Consider the following 16,773-nt stretch of genomic DNA (forward strand, 5'->3'; position numbering starts at 1 on the left):
ACTGGATGCAAAAAATAATTTTGATCTCATATACTTGGGTTTCAGGCAAGCTTTTGATACTGTTCCTCATACAAGCCTGCTGTACAAATTGGAGCATTGTGGCATTAAGAGCAAGTTACTGCCATGGATAAAGGGATGGTTGAGTGGGAGAAGACAGAGTGGTTATCAGTGGTGCTGGTCCCATCGTTGTTATCTATATTTATTAATGATATTGGTAAGGGCATATCAAATTAATGTCCAAGTATGCAGATGGGCTAAGAAATGGGTTAAGTGAAGTTTAACTTTGGCAAATGCAAAGAACTGCATATGGGTAGCAGTAATCCCAGAGTAATATACTGACTGTGTGATACCACACTCATGGTAGTAGAAAATGAAAAAGACTTAGAGGTAATTGTGCAGTCAGATATGAAGTCCTCTAAACTGTTCAGACAGGCTGCCAGGACACCTCATGGGGTTTTGTCTATGATATACAGGAATTTTGCTAGCAGGGATAAGGAGGTCATTATTTCACTGTATAATGCAATGGTTAGGCTGCATCCCAAGTACACTGCATACAGGTCTAGAGGCCTCATTTTATGAAGTATGTAGAGCTGCTAGAAATAGTACAGAGAAGGGCAACGAGATTGGTGAGGGGAACAAAAGGATGCCCTTACCAAGAGAGGCTTAAGTTCTATAAATTGTAGTATCTGGAAACTAGGCACCTGCAAGGTGATCTGATTGAGGTGTTTAAGGCTTTGAATGGATTGAGCAAGCTCAATGCTGGTGGAAGTCTTCCTCTTGCTCAGAATACACACACAAGAAAGCATAAATTCAAATTGAGGAAGGATGTTTGCAGAATAGACGTGTGACAGTTTGCCTTTAGCCAGTGGGTAGTTGATTGCTGAAACAAACTTCCATCTGTTGTTGTGGAAGTGGATAGCTTAAATAAATTTCAAGAACTAGACAAACTATTGGAAGGAATGGAAAGGTAAAATGGGTAGGCTTTTTTTTTTTTTTTTTGTTTCTGCTGCTTGCTATAAGCTTGCTTTTTTGTATCATTTTCCAGTACCGACACTAATACTAGTACTGCAGCCTCAGTGCAGGAAGAGTGCAATTGTCCAGAATGCCAATATTGCATGGCAGTCATTGTACCAGGAATAACCAATGGTCCAAGCCCAAAACAAGAATTTACCTCAGACAGTGACAGAACCTCTACCAAAATTCACAGTTGCAAAAAGACACTGTGGTAAACAGCATTCTCTACATCTTCTAGACCCAAACTTGCCATCAGATTCAAAAACTGTATAATGTGATTCGTCACTCTATAACAAAGCTTTTCACTCTTCTGGTGCCAGTTATAATGGACTGTGTATCAGGCAAATCGATGCTGTGTACTGCATGCTGATGTGTGGCCTGTGTGATGCAGCTCTTTCATAAAATCAAATGTATATCCTTTACACTAATATAAGCTCCTGTGGCATCTCCCTGGTTGACAGCAATCAATGAAAGCTGGCAGGATCTATGTATCACTTGTTTGAGCATTCTCTGGTCTTTTTCCAGTCTACCCAGTGTTTACAATTTTGGCAAAGCAACATCGGAAAGCCAACAAGGACAGCGGCGAAGGATAAATTCATATTCTTGTTCAAGCAATTCTATAATGTGCTTTGTATGTTAGAATATAAGTGAGAAAAACAATTTCAGGATCTTTTATATCTGTAAAAGTAAACCAATAAGTTCCAACACAATAGTTTCTCCTTATTCTATTCCACTTAGATGTACAAAAATCATGCCTTGAACAATAATGTCTCGATGAGCTAGGTTTATAGATATTCACATCTATATATAATAGAAGTGATACAGTCACGTTTATTATGTCTATATATAATACAGACATCTACACCGATGAGACAAAATATTATGACCACCTACCTAATATGATGTTGGTCCTCCACGTGCAGCCAAAACAGCTCGTACCTGGCAAGGCATGGATACTACAAGATTTCTAAATGTGTCTTGTGGTATCTGGTACCAACACATAACAAGCAGATCCTTTAACTCGTGTAAGGTATGTGGTTGAGACGCCGCAGATTGGAGTTGCTGTTCCAACACAAACCACAGAGACTCAATGTCTGGGGAATTCGGAGGCCAGGGCAATACCTGGAAGTCTTCCTCATAGTCTGTGAACCAGTCTCGAACAATCCGGGTGGTGTGGCATGGTGCATTATCCTGCTGAAAGATGGTACCACCAGAGCAGAAGACCGTTCCCATGAAAGGATGTGCCTGGTCAGCAATGATGTTTAGTTAGGTGGTAGACATCAGAGTTCCCGGTACACGGATGACTGGACCCAGGGTATCCCAGCAGAACATCGCCCAAGGCATGACACTGCCACCACCAGCTTATTTTCGTCCAATGGTGCATCAAAGTGCCATCACTTCCCCAGGTAAACAATGCAGACGTATCCAGCTGTCCACATGGTGCCAACAGGGAACGTGATTAATCAGACCAGATGACCTCCTTCCAATCACTCAAAGTCCAGTTTTGATGCTTGCGTGCCTATTGTAGGCGCTGTCGCCCGTGAACCGTGCTTAGCATGGGCACTCGGAGCGGCCTGTAACTATGCAGCCCTATTTTCAGCAGGGTTTGATGTACTGTGTGTTGTGACACATTACTCCCATTGACAGCATTCCAATTACTGGCCAGTTGCACTACAGTCACCCTTCTGTTGCCACATACCATCTGGATGAGCCTTCGCTCACCTCGAGAATTGATGGGCTGTGGTCCTCGCCAGCAGTTTGTAGGTTTCCCCTCCTCGGACCACTTTTGGTAGGTACTAACCACGGCTAACCGTGAACATCCAACCAGCCGTGCCATTTTGGATATGCTCTGACCTAGTCATCTGGCCATTACAATTTGGCCTTTGTCAAACCCACTTAAGTCCGCTGCCTTTCCCATCTGAAGAACAGTTTAACAGAGCTCAGTATCAGGTGTTTTTTTATACCGTGTCCCAACCCGCACCATAGTTCACCTGCAGTTGTTTCGATTTGCATAACGACTCACTGGTCATAATGTTTTGGCTCATCAGTGTATATATAATAGATGTGATAGATATAACCTCAATATGAGTTTAACTATTCAACTACAGTTTACAGTTTTTTCAGGAACATTTAATTTATATCCTTTTTTAATGTATTTGTATATATAATTGTATGAATGATAATGCCTACTGAAATCCTTTTCAAATTAAGTAACAGCTATGTAAAGTTATCTGCAGTCACAATGTAAAATTTTTACTTTAAAGGAAAAAAAGCAGATGAACACTTTTGCAGATGAACAATTTTTGCAATTATAATAAAATGCTTTAATTTTTATTTTCCCTAACTGCTAATAAATTCAAGTAATTAGAGCAGCCTCCAATTTAAGCGTTTCTAAATCATCATATAAAATGAAAACATGCAATACAGAAATTATTTTCCATAGAAAAAGAAAATAAGATAATAATTAAGGGGCATTATGGTCTAGACAAGACTACTAGATTTTTCCCTCCCTCCTATGGATACGCTCTGGGTTATGAATAACAAAAGAAAACTTTGCAGTACCTTATAATAAACCAATAAAAAAACTCTAACAAGATGCAAGCTGTTTTATCAGTTGATTTGCATTTTATGCTGTACTGATTAGAATAGCAGTTCTGGTATCCTAAATGTGATTACAGTCTAGAAAATTATGTCATGTGCTGTTTTGAAAAAACTTTACACTCTAACTGAATATACTGCAATTGACCAATATAGCAGCTAGGTTTCCCTCTCAGAGGCATATGATTAATTTTGCTAGTTTCCAATGTGTAATTGTGTGTCACTGATATATTTTTATTTCATCTCTAGTTAAAGTGGGGTGAGGAAGAAATTGCAAATCTACAGTAATTAGCCTCAGATGAGTACTGGTGTATAAAAATTTATTCCGTAGCAGAATATAGCACAAGATAGAATAAAGCAGCTCAGTAGTTTCCAAAGCATGTAATAATGTCCTTTCTTCACTTTGAAAAGTGTGGTATATACAGGTTGCACTGTAATTTAATTTCTGAGTAGGTATTTTCCATTTTTGTTCAGAGTTTAGTTTCAATAATATATGCACCAAATAAAAATAAAAATCCATTTGATCACTACATTCTAAACCAGACAACAATAATTCAAGACTGAGGTCTCAAAATTATGTCATAAGAGAAAGGAATATCTGCAGAAAGGAAGTGTCTAACTTCCTTTAATCTTAAGACAAACTTTTGATATGGGGGAGGAAAATATGCCACTATAAATACAACAAATAAATCTTGTACAGTCGATTCCGGTTATTCGGGACACATCGGGACTAGTGAATTTTGGCCTGATTAAGCGGCTGCCCCAATTATGCGAAGTTTCACGTAAATAGTTAAAAATACAATGGACTCCGGCCATTGTATTTTTAATAGTAAAGTATTGTTCACAATACGATATGTAGTAAGCACCGGTCATTGTGATCATGTTCGTGAATTGAATTTTAATTCTATTAAACAGCAATTCTAATTAGCAAAAATAGGAAGAATATTATCCACACGCTATAAAGGTAAAGATATATCAAGCACATATTTACACTTTATTACCTTACCAATTAAAAAGTTAAACGATACGTGAAAATCGGAAGAATATTTTTCATAAGTTAGCAAAATAAAAATAAATTTACACTTACGTGCATAGCTTAATTAATACATACTGTAATATGTACACACTAACTAGTTGATATTTCTGTTCACTAACGTTTGTGGGTGGGGGTTAAAATTTAAAACAGTAAAAAAGATAAGCAATCAATAACAAAGAACACGGCACACACAAATCGCAAGTAACACAATACTTGCAAGTGAACGGAATAACAAGTTATGAAGTTTAAAAAATAGGAATGAAGAGAAGATTCTGAAAATTTGTTTTTTATATGATTGAAGATTTCAAGGAAAGGGAAACACATTTCACCATAACATGAAAACCCACAGAATTCCAGCTATCAGTATTATCGCAAATTCAATAAAGTCGAGTTTACTATCCGTTTATAATAGATTTCACTAACAGAAAAGCCCAATAAATAGGGGACTGCTAATTGTTTTTGTTTTATGGTTATGACCTCCAGAAATCCAACCGAACCACGTTGTATGGTCAGAGACAATTGTAGGGTAATCTCAAGTACTGCAGTCTCCTGCCCCGATTAAACGGCATGTTGTCCCAATTAGCGAAGTAAACCCTGGCTATTTTCTCGATTGGGTTTTGTTCTTTAAGATTTGTCCCAAATAAACGGCTGCCCCAATTAACTGGTGGCCCAAATTAACTGAATCCACTGTATTTTGATCCTTACAAAAATTTTTTCTACATTCTATGAAATTTTATCATCTAAAATCTTTATATTTTCATATAATATATGGAACTTCACCACCCATTCTCATTTCTTTATATATTTTCAACCATCTAGTGGGTTTATTGTAGTATTTAACCAAAGGATGGTTATAAATGGCCAATGCCCTGACTGGATCAGCCTTGGATAGAGTTCCACAGTGTGCATGTCAAAATTTGCTCATGGTACAGAGGTTGGTAAGGTGGTATATGATAGTAATCAAAGTATGCTACTTCAACAAAATATAAATAAATCATTCAAACTGGTTTACAAATTGGCAGTTAAAGTATAATATTGGGATATACAGGATGTTTCAATTAAAAGACAGCAGGGTCTTAATCATGCTTATTTTTAGACTTTGGTTTGTTTTTTTCTGGAACTTTTTTTATAATATTTGGGCTAAATTTTTGAATTTGATGTTAAATTTGGACTAAGTATTAATGTTTAAATTTTATGATTTCTGTATTTAAATTCTTGCCTAATCAATTTTCTCAATGTGAAGTTGTTCTGTATTCTTGGTTTAGTTTAAAAATGTCACCAACATACTTCTAAAATGAATGCAAACTATTCAGGTATTGTAGAGCTTTTTTTTTTTTTTTTTTATGTAAACCCCAAACACAAGAGGTGTTAGAACCTATAGTACTTAGTACCGTATTTGTTGACATTGGACTTGAACTTCTGTAGACTGTAATTTTCAGGAAATGCATAAGAAGGAAGGTTGTTCCAGAAAACGGCAGTTAAATGAATAAACGAGGAAGATGAAAAGTTGGTTCTGTGAGTTTGAAGTTGGACAGTAAATGGATGTTGGCGGCATGTGTTTGGACTGTTTTGAAAGAGAGAGCAGGAATTATAGAAGCTAATTCAGAAGAACAGTGCCCATGGAAGTATCTGTAGAAAAGGCATGCAGCAGAAACAAAGTCTGAGGCAGAGTGGAGAGACTGTTTAGAGATGAGTCATTAATTAACCTAACTGCCCTCTTCTGAATGGAATCAAGAAGCCTGAGAGAGGTTTTGGGGGGCACCACCCCAGATGTGGGAACAATATTTCATGGCAGGGCGGATTTGCGATTTATACAAGTGAGCAGCTGTTTGGAAGAAAAGTAATGACAAGAGCGAAAAAGAAAACCAAGTTTTTTAGATGCAGAAGAAGCAATATTTGTAATGTGCTTGTGCCAAAAGAGATTAGAAGTCAGGATAATCCCCAAAAGAGATATATCATTTTGCCTAGAAATCGGAGTGTCACTAAAGATAAGCATAGGAGCAGAAGAATCCTTTTTTGCGAGATATAAGCTAGTTAGTTATTTGGTTTTTAGGAGCATTAGCAACTAAGGCCATATTGCTCCGGGATATGCGGTGGTCATTCCCTGACCTTTCCGCATCCTCCGTATTTGGTGGTGACGGGCTCGAACCCCGGTCTGCAAGATATAAGACAAAACTGAGTTTTAGAAGGGTTGAAATCAACTAAGTTGTCTTTGCACCACTGGAGAATTACCTGAAGATCGGCATTTAAGGAATTGGTAGCAGATTTTAAAGAAGTTGAAGCTGATTGAGCAGGACAAGGTTTCTCAAAATGGAAAGTGGAATGCAATGTGCTATCATCGGCAAAACTATGGATAGGATTTCTTTCTTCTCAGTCTCCATGGTTATTTCAACAAAAATACAAAACAGCTTTTAAAACATCTTTCTAATAATTAAATTTTTTAAAAATATATCAGTTTTTTATTATCAGTATGTAATTTCTTAACAAATTGTCTACCTTGAACCGCTGCTTCGAAGAGCCACCTTTCTTATCTTCACATGGAGATACAAAAACAGGCCTCCCCCCTAAGGGATGACGATCTTTTTTCAAAGCAGCTTCTGCACAATCCTATACAAATACAAATATTTTTGGTTAATTGTTAAGAAATTAATGACATTAAATTTGCACACACACAACAAACACCCTGCTTATAGCATTTTTATTAAAAAAATAAATAAAAATTTAAAAAAAATTAGAATTAAAGCTATACTAGCTTATCACTCTGAGCCACCCAAAATACCCATGGTTTTGCAACGGCCTCTGTTATTTGAAATTAAAACAAAAGCTTAGATCACTGTGTATTTTTGAGGACCAGTTTGGAATTATTTCTGCCCTCATGTTAAGAACCACTGCAGAAAGAATAACCTGGATCATAAAGTCTTGCTTGCCCTTGATAATAATCCCGGTCAACCTTTCTCGCTTGACACTTCTCTGAAATTAAGCTGGTCATATTCAGAGAAAGGTGTCCTAACAGCACTCAATTTTTAATAAATTATTCTGGATACATTTTGTGGCCCAATTTCATCAGAGAACAACCAAAAAATAAAAAAATATATAAAATTACTAATTACATAACACACTTCTGTGCATTCTGATTTATGATTATCTAATTATTTCAATGCTTACTATGAAATAGAAACACTGCTCCTTTAATAAAATCACCAACAATGAATATTACATTTTAACTAAACATACTTATAAAGATTAATAAATAAAAACAATTTGGTTGCAACACTTCCAAATATCATTTGGTAGTGCTGCTACCAAAATCAGTGGAACAAAATTACTCAGAAACCAACTTCATGACAGACAACAAAATTTAGCTTTCACGTAGAGCTGTGAGTGCCTATCCTTATCTAGTTCACAGATTTTCTATGGGCTGATTTCAGTTTGAACAGTCTTCATATCACACAATACATCTTTGATCCACCGCAATGTGAGCGATAAAATGAACCGAGTTCTGTAAACAATGCAGCTTCAAGGTAACCGGCCATATGAATGAAGCAGAGTAAGAAGTTGTAGTAGACATAATGAACGGAATTTGGAAGATCTGACTTGAAAGATTTCCAGGAAACAATTCAGTAATCAAGAAAGAAAAGCGTACTGGAAGATCTGACTTGAAAGATTTCCAGGAAACAATTCAGTAATCAAGAAAGAAAAGCGTACTGGAAGATCTGACTTGAAAGATTTCCAGGAAACAATTCAGTAAGTCAACAAAGAAAAGCGTACTGACAATAATACTAAAATGGCCAAATGATGTAAGGAAGCAGATTTTTCACATTTTCAAAAATAAATCACAATCACTCATACTTTTCCTATTGCCAAAATGTCACCACCTGATTCTGCTTTTAACTGACAAAACCAAACTTTCTGCCTTAGACAACTTGGAGGTAATATTCCAATGATCTGCAACACACTGATTAAAACCTCGTGAGATCAAGATTTCTGTTACTCCCTAAGATTTTACATTTGTTACCGCTAGTTCTTTTCTCACCTACCAGTAAAAATATACTTCCTTTAAATATTAATTTTTAGACATTATTCTGAATAAAATTTGTAGTCCAGTTTCATCAGAGAATAACCAAATAATCATAATAAAATATAATAAAAATAAACTATATAACATTGGTGTAAATACACCACAGTTAACCCATAAATGTGAACTACATAAGTAGTACAGAAGGCATTGTTTTAATTGTAACTCATATTGTGGTTGCCTTCACGAGATAGCGGTATTGCACTACTTCAAATAAATAACGCTTCTCTAGTAGAGAAGACTACTGTTATTTATTTTCAGAGAATACCACCACCCAGACAATCGTTTTGAAGCTATTGGGCTTCATCATCAGTGGGCGGGCAGGTACCCTGGTAATGCAATATGCCATCACAGTTGCGAAATTATATCCACAATATGAGAGTAGCTATGAGAGTACAGAGTACCTGCCCCCCAATAGCTTCGAAACGATTGTCTGGGTGGTGGTATCCTCTGAAAATAAATAACAGTAGTCTTCTCTACTAGAGAAGCGTTAATTATCTGAAGTAGTGCAATACCGCTATCTTGTTGTGAAGGCAACCACAATATGAGATACAATTAAAACGATGTCTTCTATACTACTTATGTAGTTCAAATGTATGGATTAACTATGGTGTATTTACACCAATATTATATAGTGTTAAATTCCAAAACCCATAAGAATTATGCCTTGTGCATTTCATTTTCAAATAAAAATAAAATAAAAATAATTTTATTCATTTCCTTCAGGGTCTTATATGCTTCAAATCATCAGTGTCCAGTTTCAAGCTTTCCAGTCTGCAACTTCAAATTTCCTTGTAAGAACAATAGTAGGTATCCATATCAATCAGTTTCCTTCTTTGAACCATCTCTAAGAGAAGTTCGTGTTGTATTTGACTGGGTTGCCAAAGCAGTATGCAAACTGCGCCTTGCATCGGATTGTCGGCACTAACACAGACCACTGATGTGTGGAAGCCTATTGTATACTGTTTAAGGGCAAGTTGCTACAATGGATAAAAGGATGGCCGAGTGGAAGAAGATAGAGTGATAATCAATGGATACTGCTCTTTGTCGACTAATGTTATTAGTGGTGTCCTCCAGGGTTCAGTGTTGGGCCTGTTGTTTTGTATATTTATCATCAGTATCAATTATGATATTGATGAAGGTAAAAAGTAAAGTAAAGTGTAGCCATTATCAACCCACTGCAGGATGGAAGCCTCCTCAACAATTCACGCTGAGGGAAATGCATCATAATCTGCCATGCTGGTCCAGTGCAGGTTGGCAGATCGACCGTATTCAGCAGTCAGCGGCTTGAACCCCGGTCTACTCAAAGAGCGTGTGATGAAGGTATATCAAGCTTAATGTTGAAGTTTGTAGATGATAAAGGTTGGCAAGGTTGTTAATGACAGTGTTAATACAACAGGATCTAGAAAAGTTGGGCAGATGGGCTGAGACGTGCCAACTGAAGTTTAACATTGACAAATGCAAAGTACTGCATATGGGTAGCAGTAACCCCAGAGAAATGAACCAACTGTGTGGTGTTACACTCAGGGAAAGTGGAGAATGAAAGGGACCTGGGGGTAATTGTGCAGTCAGATATGAAGTTTCCTGAGCAGTGCAGCAGGCTGCCAGAGCAAGTCATGGGGTCTTGTCAATGATATACAGGAATTTTGCTAGCAGGGATAAGGAGGTGATTATCCCCTTGTATAAGGCAATGGTCAGGCCACAACTTGAGCACTGTGTACAGGTCTGGAAGCCTCATTTTAGGAAGGATGTAGAGGTGTTAGAACGAGTCCAGAGAAGGGCCACAAGACTAATGAGGGGCATAAAGGGATGCTCTTACAAAGAAAGGATTAAGTGAGCAGTTTTCAACTGGGGTGCCGCAACATTTCAGGGGTGCCATGTAATTTGGGTTTAAGTTACTTAAACTTTTTTTTTAAATTTATATATTTATTTTATTATAAAAAGGTGTATGGTATCTTTTTAATTTTGCAGTGATCTATAATTGATGTTTACTTAGTACCTCTGTATAAAGAATAAGATTATTATATAAGTATATATAATTTGAATTATGAATTGTAATTTTGTTTATAATTATATCATATAACATATTTTTTAATGTTATATATATACACAGAGAACCGAATTATTAAAAGTTCGAAAACCACTGTATTAGTTATTTCTTTGGCCAAGGGGCGCCATGAAAAAATTATTGGGACACTAAGGGTGCTGTGAACCGAGAAAGTTTGGGAATCTCTGGACTGAATTCTGCAAATTGCAGAATCTGAAGATTAGGCACCTACGAGGTGATCTGATTGAGGTGTATAAGGCCTTCAATGGATTTAGCAGGCTCAATGCTGATGGGATTCTTCCTCTTGCTCAGATTACAAACCTGATGGGGCATAAACTGAAATTGAGGAAAGACAGTTGTCGAATAGATGTGCAGAAATTTGCCTTTAGCCAATGGGTAGTTGAATGTTGGAACAAACATCCATTTGTCGTTGTGGAAGTGATAGCTTAAATAAATACAAGGAAGAAGTAGACAAACTTTTGGAGCAAACGGATGAGTGAAATGGGAAGTGTTTTTTTTTTTTTTTTTTTGGCTGATACTGTATAAGCTTACTTTCTTGCTTCACATGCCTCTACTAATGCTAATGCCTGACCTGATGAGCATACCTGCATGTGTAGAAAGCAACATGAGCCGTGGCATCTGGATGCTTTGTTGGTGTTTGGCAGGGTGAAAGCAGGTGTTATGGTTTTTGTGGCATACCCTGGATCCTCTGATCATCGTTAATCAATGGCTCAATGGGAATGCCTATCTTTCTATCACTGCAGACAAAGTACACTCCTTTGTGACGACTGTATATTCAGACAACTTCCGGATCTATCAACAAGACATCACACCTTGCCACAAGGCTGGGCAAATTGCTAACTGGTTTCAGGAATGTGACAATGAATCCTCTGTCCTCCCACAGCAGCCCAACTCATTCGGTCTCAACCCAATTAATCATGCTTGGGACCTACTGGAAAAGGATATTTGATGTTATGACCATCCATCTGATGTGTGAGCATTACTGGACACACTGTGCAACACTCAGGTAACACTACCACAGGACACCCTGCAACTCCTCCTGAAATCCATGTCAAAACATGTACAAGCTGTATTACAAAAGTAGTCTCATGAAGTATTAGATAGGTGTTGCTAATGCAAAGTGAACTTAGTATATATGTACATTTGAAATTTTATGCACTAAAAGGTGTTCCAAGAAATGCAGAAGTGAAGACACTAATAGATTCATGTTAGGGCTCACAATACTGGTTTTTTTTTCCGTATTGATACAAAAAAATACCAGTTTTTTGGTACTAATTTTAAAAAAATAATTGTTTATAATTTAATCACATAAAGGTTATAAAATCACCTTTATGTGATTATGACATCATTATCTCTACTAGCAAATGTTCGCTAAATCATTGATAGGACACCATGCAACATTGCAACCTGTCCACAATTATCGGACAACTTCATGTCTGACCATATCGTAAGTCCCGTTCCTCCACTACTGACTTTAATTCAACTCCACCAAGTGTATAAGTCATTTTGGGGTTGCTGTTCCCCAGGTGTAAGACCTTGCATTTTAACAGCCCTTGTAATAACAATCCTGATTAGGAAGGGAAGCTTTTTCCTGTCACTGTATATTTTCCATGACATACTGCCTATTTCTTAAAACACAATGATTAAATAGCAAACAGGAAGATGTAGAATGATAGTTTTTTGAGGCTATTAATTTTTGGGGATACCTTTCACTACACACAGAAACTGCTATAAATTTTTTTAAGTGGCATTAATTTTAGACAGGGATAATATGGCCTATGGACACTTTTCTGTGGACTATAGCACACTGTTGAAAAAAAAATAATAATAACTGTTGTTTTAAGCCTTTGCTTTTTATTCCACAATAAAATTTGAATTTTCTATGGCTCATATGGCATCTAACAGACCCATGTTTTTTCTTGTATGTGTCAAATCTCTGAATTTGGGAGTAGGACCATATCCTCCCAACCCCTTATGGCTAGCATAGTGGTTGCAAATGCTACCTTTCCATGGGGAGAGAGAGAGAGAGAGAGAGAGAGAGAGAGAGAGAGAGAGAGAGAGAGAGAGAGAGATGGATTTGAATCCCATCAGTACAGGAGGAAGTTATGAGTGTTTTTGCACTGTGACCAAATTATTCTTGGGTGAGAGATAGAGTTCCCACCTTCACAGAAATTTTTTTTTCATCCTGGGAAACAACAAACTGACCACATAACACACATAATTAGTAAATATTATACATAACTGCCTCGTGGCTTTAGCTGACTTGGTACTTATTATAAACAACAACAAATCCTACTATGTAATTTTCCCAGTCAACAGTTTCTAAAAAAAACACTGCTAATTCCATAATTGAGAGTACACATAAACCCATGTTCTTAAACCTGTTCCAGCTTTGCATACATTTTGTCTACATTGTTCACTACATTTGGAAGAATGTATAAATACTTTTAGTAGGGTTGTATGTGTCTTTAGTCAAATTTTGATTATTACTAATCTATCAGAGCACTAGAACAGTAAAATTTAAGATGACATTTGCACAATAATGATAATTAGCCAGTGTCCACATTTTATTAATAATAATCAAAATTTGATTATTAAAGAAGGTGTAGCTATTAAATAACAAGGCTGCACATGGAGTCTCTACACACCAAGCACCACCTGTGAAACAAAGGCACAGCAGTTGACCTTGAACCTTCTCTAGATGTCTGCCAAGTCATGTTCCAACACACTCATTTGCTTTGCAATGAGACAGGTTTTCATTACCATGTGTTTTTGCAGTTTTGCTGGAAAGATGGCAGACAAAAGAATCGAACAATAAATCACCCTCAAATTTTTAACAAACTAATGAAAACAACTCACGCTCCTTGAGTAGACCGGGGTTCAAGCCCCTGACTGTTAAATACGGTCGATCTGCCAACCCACACTGGACCAGCGTGGCAGATTATGGTCCATTTCCCTCAACACGAATTGTTGAGGAGGCTTCCATCCTGCAGTGGGTTGATAATGGCTGCAGTTTACCTTTTTTTTATATTTTTTATATCAATTTTGTGGGGAAGATACTATGTCGAGAGCTTGTGTGTTTGAATGCCGTTAAAGATTTTTTAGAAGGATGAGAGAATATGTGAGACTATGAACAACCAGGCCATCTGGGGTTCATTAAAATTGATGGAAATGTGGACTGGGTAAGGACACCGATTAGAAGTAATCATCGTTTAAGTATTAGAATAGTTGCATCAGAACTCAATACACAAAGAAACAGGCAAATTTAAACTTAAAATTTAGGCAATGAAGATCAAAGAATGCAAAGACTCCAAGTTTGTGAAGGTGTTTTGAATAAACTGAAGAAAATCCCAGAAACTAAAAGACAGTCAATGTAATGGAAAACAAAACAATCCCACAGACCAAAAAAAACCAGGATGTCAAAATCAAAAATGAAAACCATGCTTCTTGTTTTCTTCAATATTAAAGGAATTATTATGGCTGAATACATCCCACCAAATCAAACTGTCAATCATCTTCAATGTATTGTATTACATTGAAGTTCTGACAAGGCTTCATGAAAACATTGGAAGAGACCCAAATTGTGGAAGGATGGTTGGACACTCCATTGAGACAATGCTCCAGCACACAATGCACTCTGTTTCTGGCCAAGAAACAAATCTCTGGGCATGAGATTTGTTTCTTGGCTCTACTTCACCCTACTCACCAGACCCAGACCCTTATGACTTTTTTCCCTTCCCTAAACTGAAAAGTGTACTTAAGGAACCCATTTTCAGCCCACTGAAAATTCCAAAGTATTAAAAGGGGCTTAGAGAAGATTACTTCTAGAAATGTTTCTGTGCTTGGAAGAAATGCATGGAACAGTGTGTGAAAACCCAAGGCAATTATTTTGAAGGCAATAACTTGTAAGCTACAAAATATTTCATTATATTTATTGTATTGCAACAGTCTTTAATAGCCACACCTCGTATATTATCAAAATTTGACTAAATATATATATATATATATATTATTTGACTAAATATTATATATATATTAAATGAAGCTAAAAGGGAGGTGGTTTTCCAGTGATGAGGACCTTCCGGGCTTCGGACAACGAGTGTGCTTTACTCCCTAGTGAAACTTGGCAGAACTGGTTTAAAGATTGGTTTCGGAGGATGGAGAGGTGTATTGAATGTAGAGGAAATTACTTTGAAAAAATTAAATAAACAAAGCTGTATTGCAAAACTTTCCTAGTACCCTTTGTATATATACTAAATAATATATATATATTAAACATGAGTGAATAATGTACTGCAAAGCAATGGCATTAGTGCTACATCTTAGAGCTGCATTTAGTATTTCATTATTAGTGTCAGTTCAATAATTCATAATCTTAGAATTAAAATAATGAATACATATAAATATAAAAAAATGTGAAATTATGATGGGCAAGTAAATAAAGCAATGTATATGTAGCCAAATTTACCCATCAATATTTTCCATTTACTTATCAAAGAACTCTTAATATCCAATATAGCTATTCTGTATTCAGTCCTTGCAAATGATAGCATACAGTCAAAATAACTTAAATTAAAAGTAAAGCATACAAATCAGTTAAATCAGTTTTAGCCAGATATTAATATATTCCTACCTGTGTAGCATATTCAACATAGCAGTATCCTTTTGAACGTCCTCTGTAATCTCGAACTAGTCTTAAATCTGTTATTTCCCCTATCTGGAATAATTTCAAAATATTTAAAGTCTATATTTTAAAGATACTGGCTAATATTGCAGTTTATAATATAACACCTGAATTCTTTGAAAAATTAAAATATTATATTATGAACAGCAACATTAGATGCTTTTTCATTACTACTATACACAAATTTTAGTTCCATATTTTGGAGAATGCGAAACAAAATACAGGTTGAGACAAAATTTTGCACATATTGAAAAAATTTTTTCAATATTGTTTTAGTGATTGAGTGTCATTAATAACAATCAGTCACTGAAACAGTCCAAATGAAATGCTGCACCAACTTTTCATTACTATATCATAAACATAAATTACAATCGAACTTTGATATAACTGCCTTTTATTTTGATTAACAGTCTTTAAACAAGAGAACCACTTCTTTAAACAAGAGAAATGGTCAATGAGTTTCCAGAGCATTTAATTATTGATATAGAGTCCCAAGCATCAATACTGACTGCTTCAAAACTACTAAATTTCTGTTATAGCAGCATAAGTTTTACCTTCAATGTGTTTCAAACATAAGGGTCAGACATGGCATTGGGTGAATGCCTCACACTCCAGCTGACAAAAAAAATTTAGATATGCAACTTGTCAGACAGAAATCTGACTGCAAGATGTGCAAAAAATAGTAAGCGAAAGTTGAAGAGAAATAGAGATAACTATATTTCGTTACTGCTACAGCTTACAGAATATTCAACAATATAATATTTTTCATACAGGAAATGCATTTGTACCATGCATGGTCCATAAATTGTTTAATATTGTATATTGCATGATACTAAAATCATAGCCTATTCAGCATTTAAGTAAAGTTTGCAAGATTTGTTCAAAAGTTAAGTCAGAATATCAACCATGACGATTTTTATACTTTCCAGTTTTAAGAAGTTTTAATTTATTTCATAATAATTAATTTTTTGAAGTTAGCAATTCATTATTCTACCATGGCTCTTTCCTAATCCTAAAAATTCAATGTTTTCGCTCATTTTAAACTAAATTTTTGGCAAAAAAAAAAAAAAAAAAAAAGAACAAATAGACCTCTATTGCACAAGTCAGGGTGGGTGGGGAGGTTAACACAGTCAACCTGTTTTAACAAACTGTAGTACTCATCACAGAATGGCTTTGCTATCAGCATGCTGCAAGGTCAAGCCTTGTTTAACTAATTTGTTAACTTATTTTGAGGGTCATGCATGGGATTAATTTGGTACCATTCATTTATACTTTAGCAAAGCAATTGCCTCTCTATT

General features: G+C 36.0%; 1 protein-coding gene across 1 annotated transcript in view; it reads right to left on the bottom strand.

Moving 5' to 3' along the window:
- The window catches only part of LOC150086161 (spliceosome associated factor 3, U4/U6 recycling protein-like), a 192,475-nt gene that overhangs the window by 18,648 nt on the left and 157,054 nt on the right, over positions 1-16,773 (bottom strand). Inside the window, exons 18-19 of the mRNA XM_090374426.1 lie at positions 15,425-15,508; positions 7,145-7,255 (exon numbers count right to left, since the gene is read on the bottom strand). Of these exons, the coding sequence (XP_090230552.1) occupies positions 7,145-7,255; positions 15,425-15,508 (195 nt within the window). The remainder of the gene's footprint in view (positions 1-7,144; positions 7,256-15,424; positions 15,509-16,773) is intronic.

The sequence above is a fragment of the Mastigoproctus giganteus genome, chromosome 5 (assembly GCF_048544385.1).
Source record: "Mastigoproctus giganteus isolate SK-2022 chromosome 5, ASM4854438v1, whole genome shotgun sequence".
Taxonomy (NCBI): domain Eukaryota; kingdom Metazoa; phylum Arthropoda; class Arachnida; order Uropygi; family Thelyphonidae; genus Mastigoproctus; species Mastigoproctus giganteus.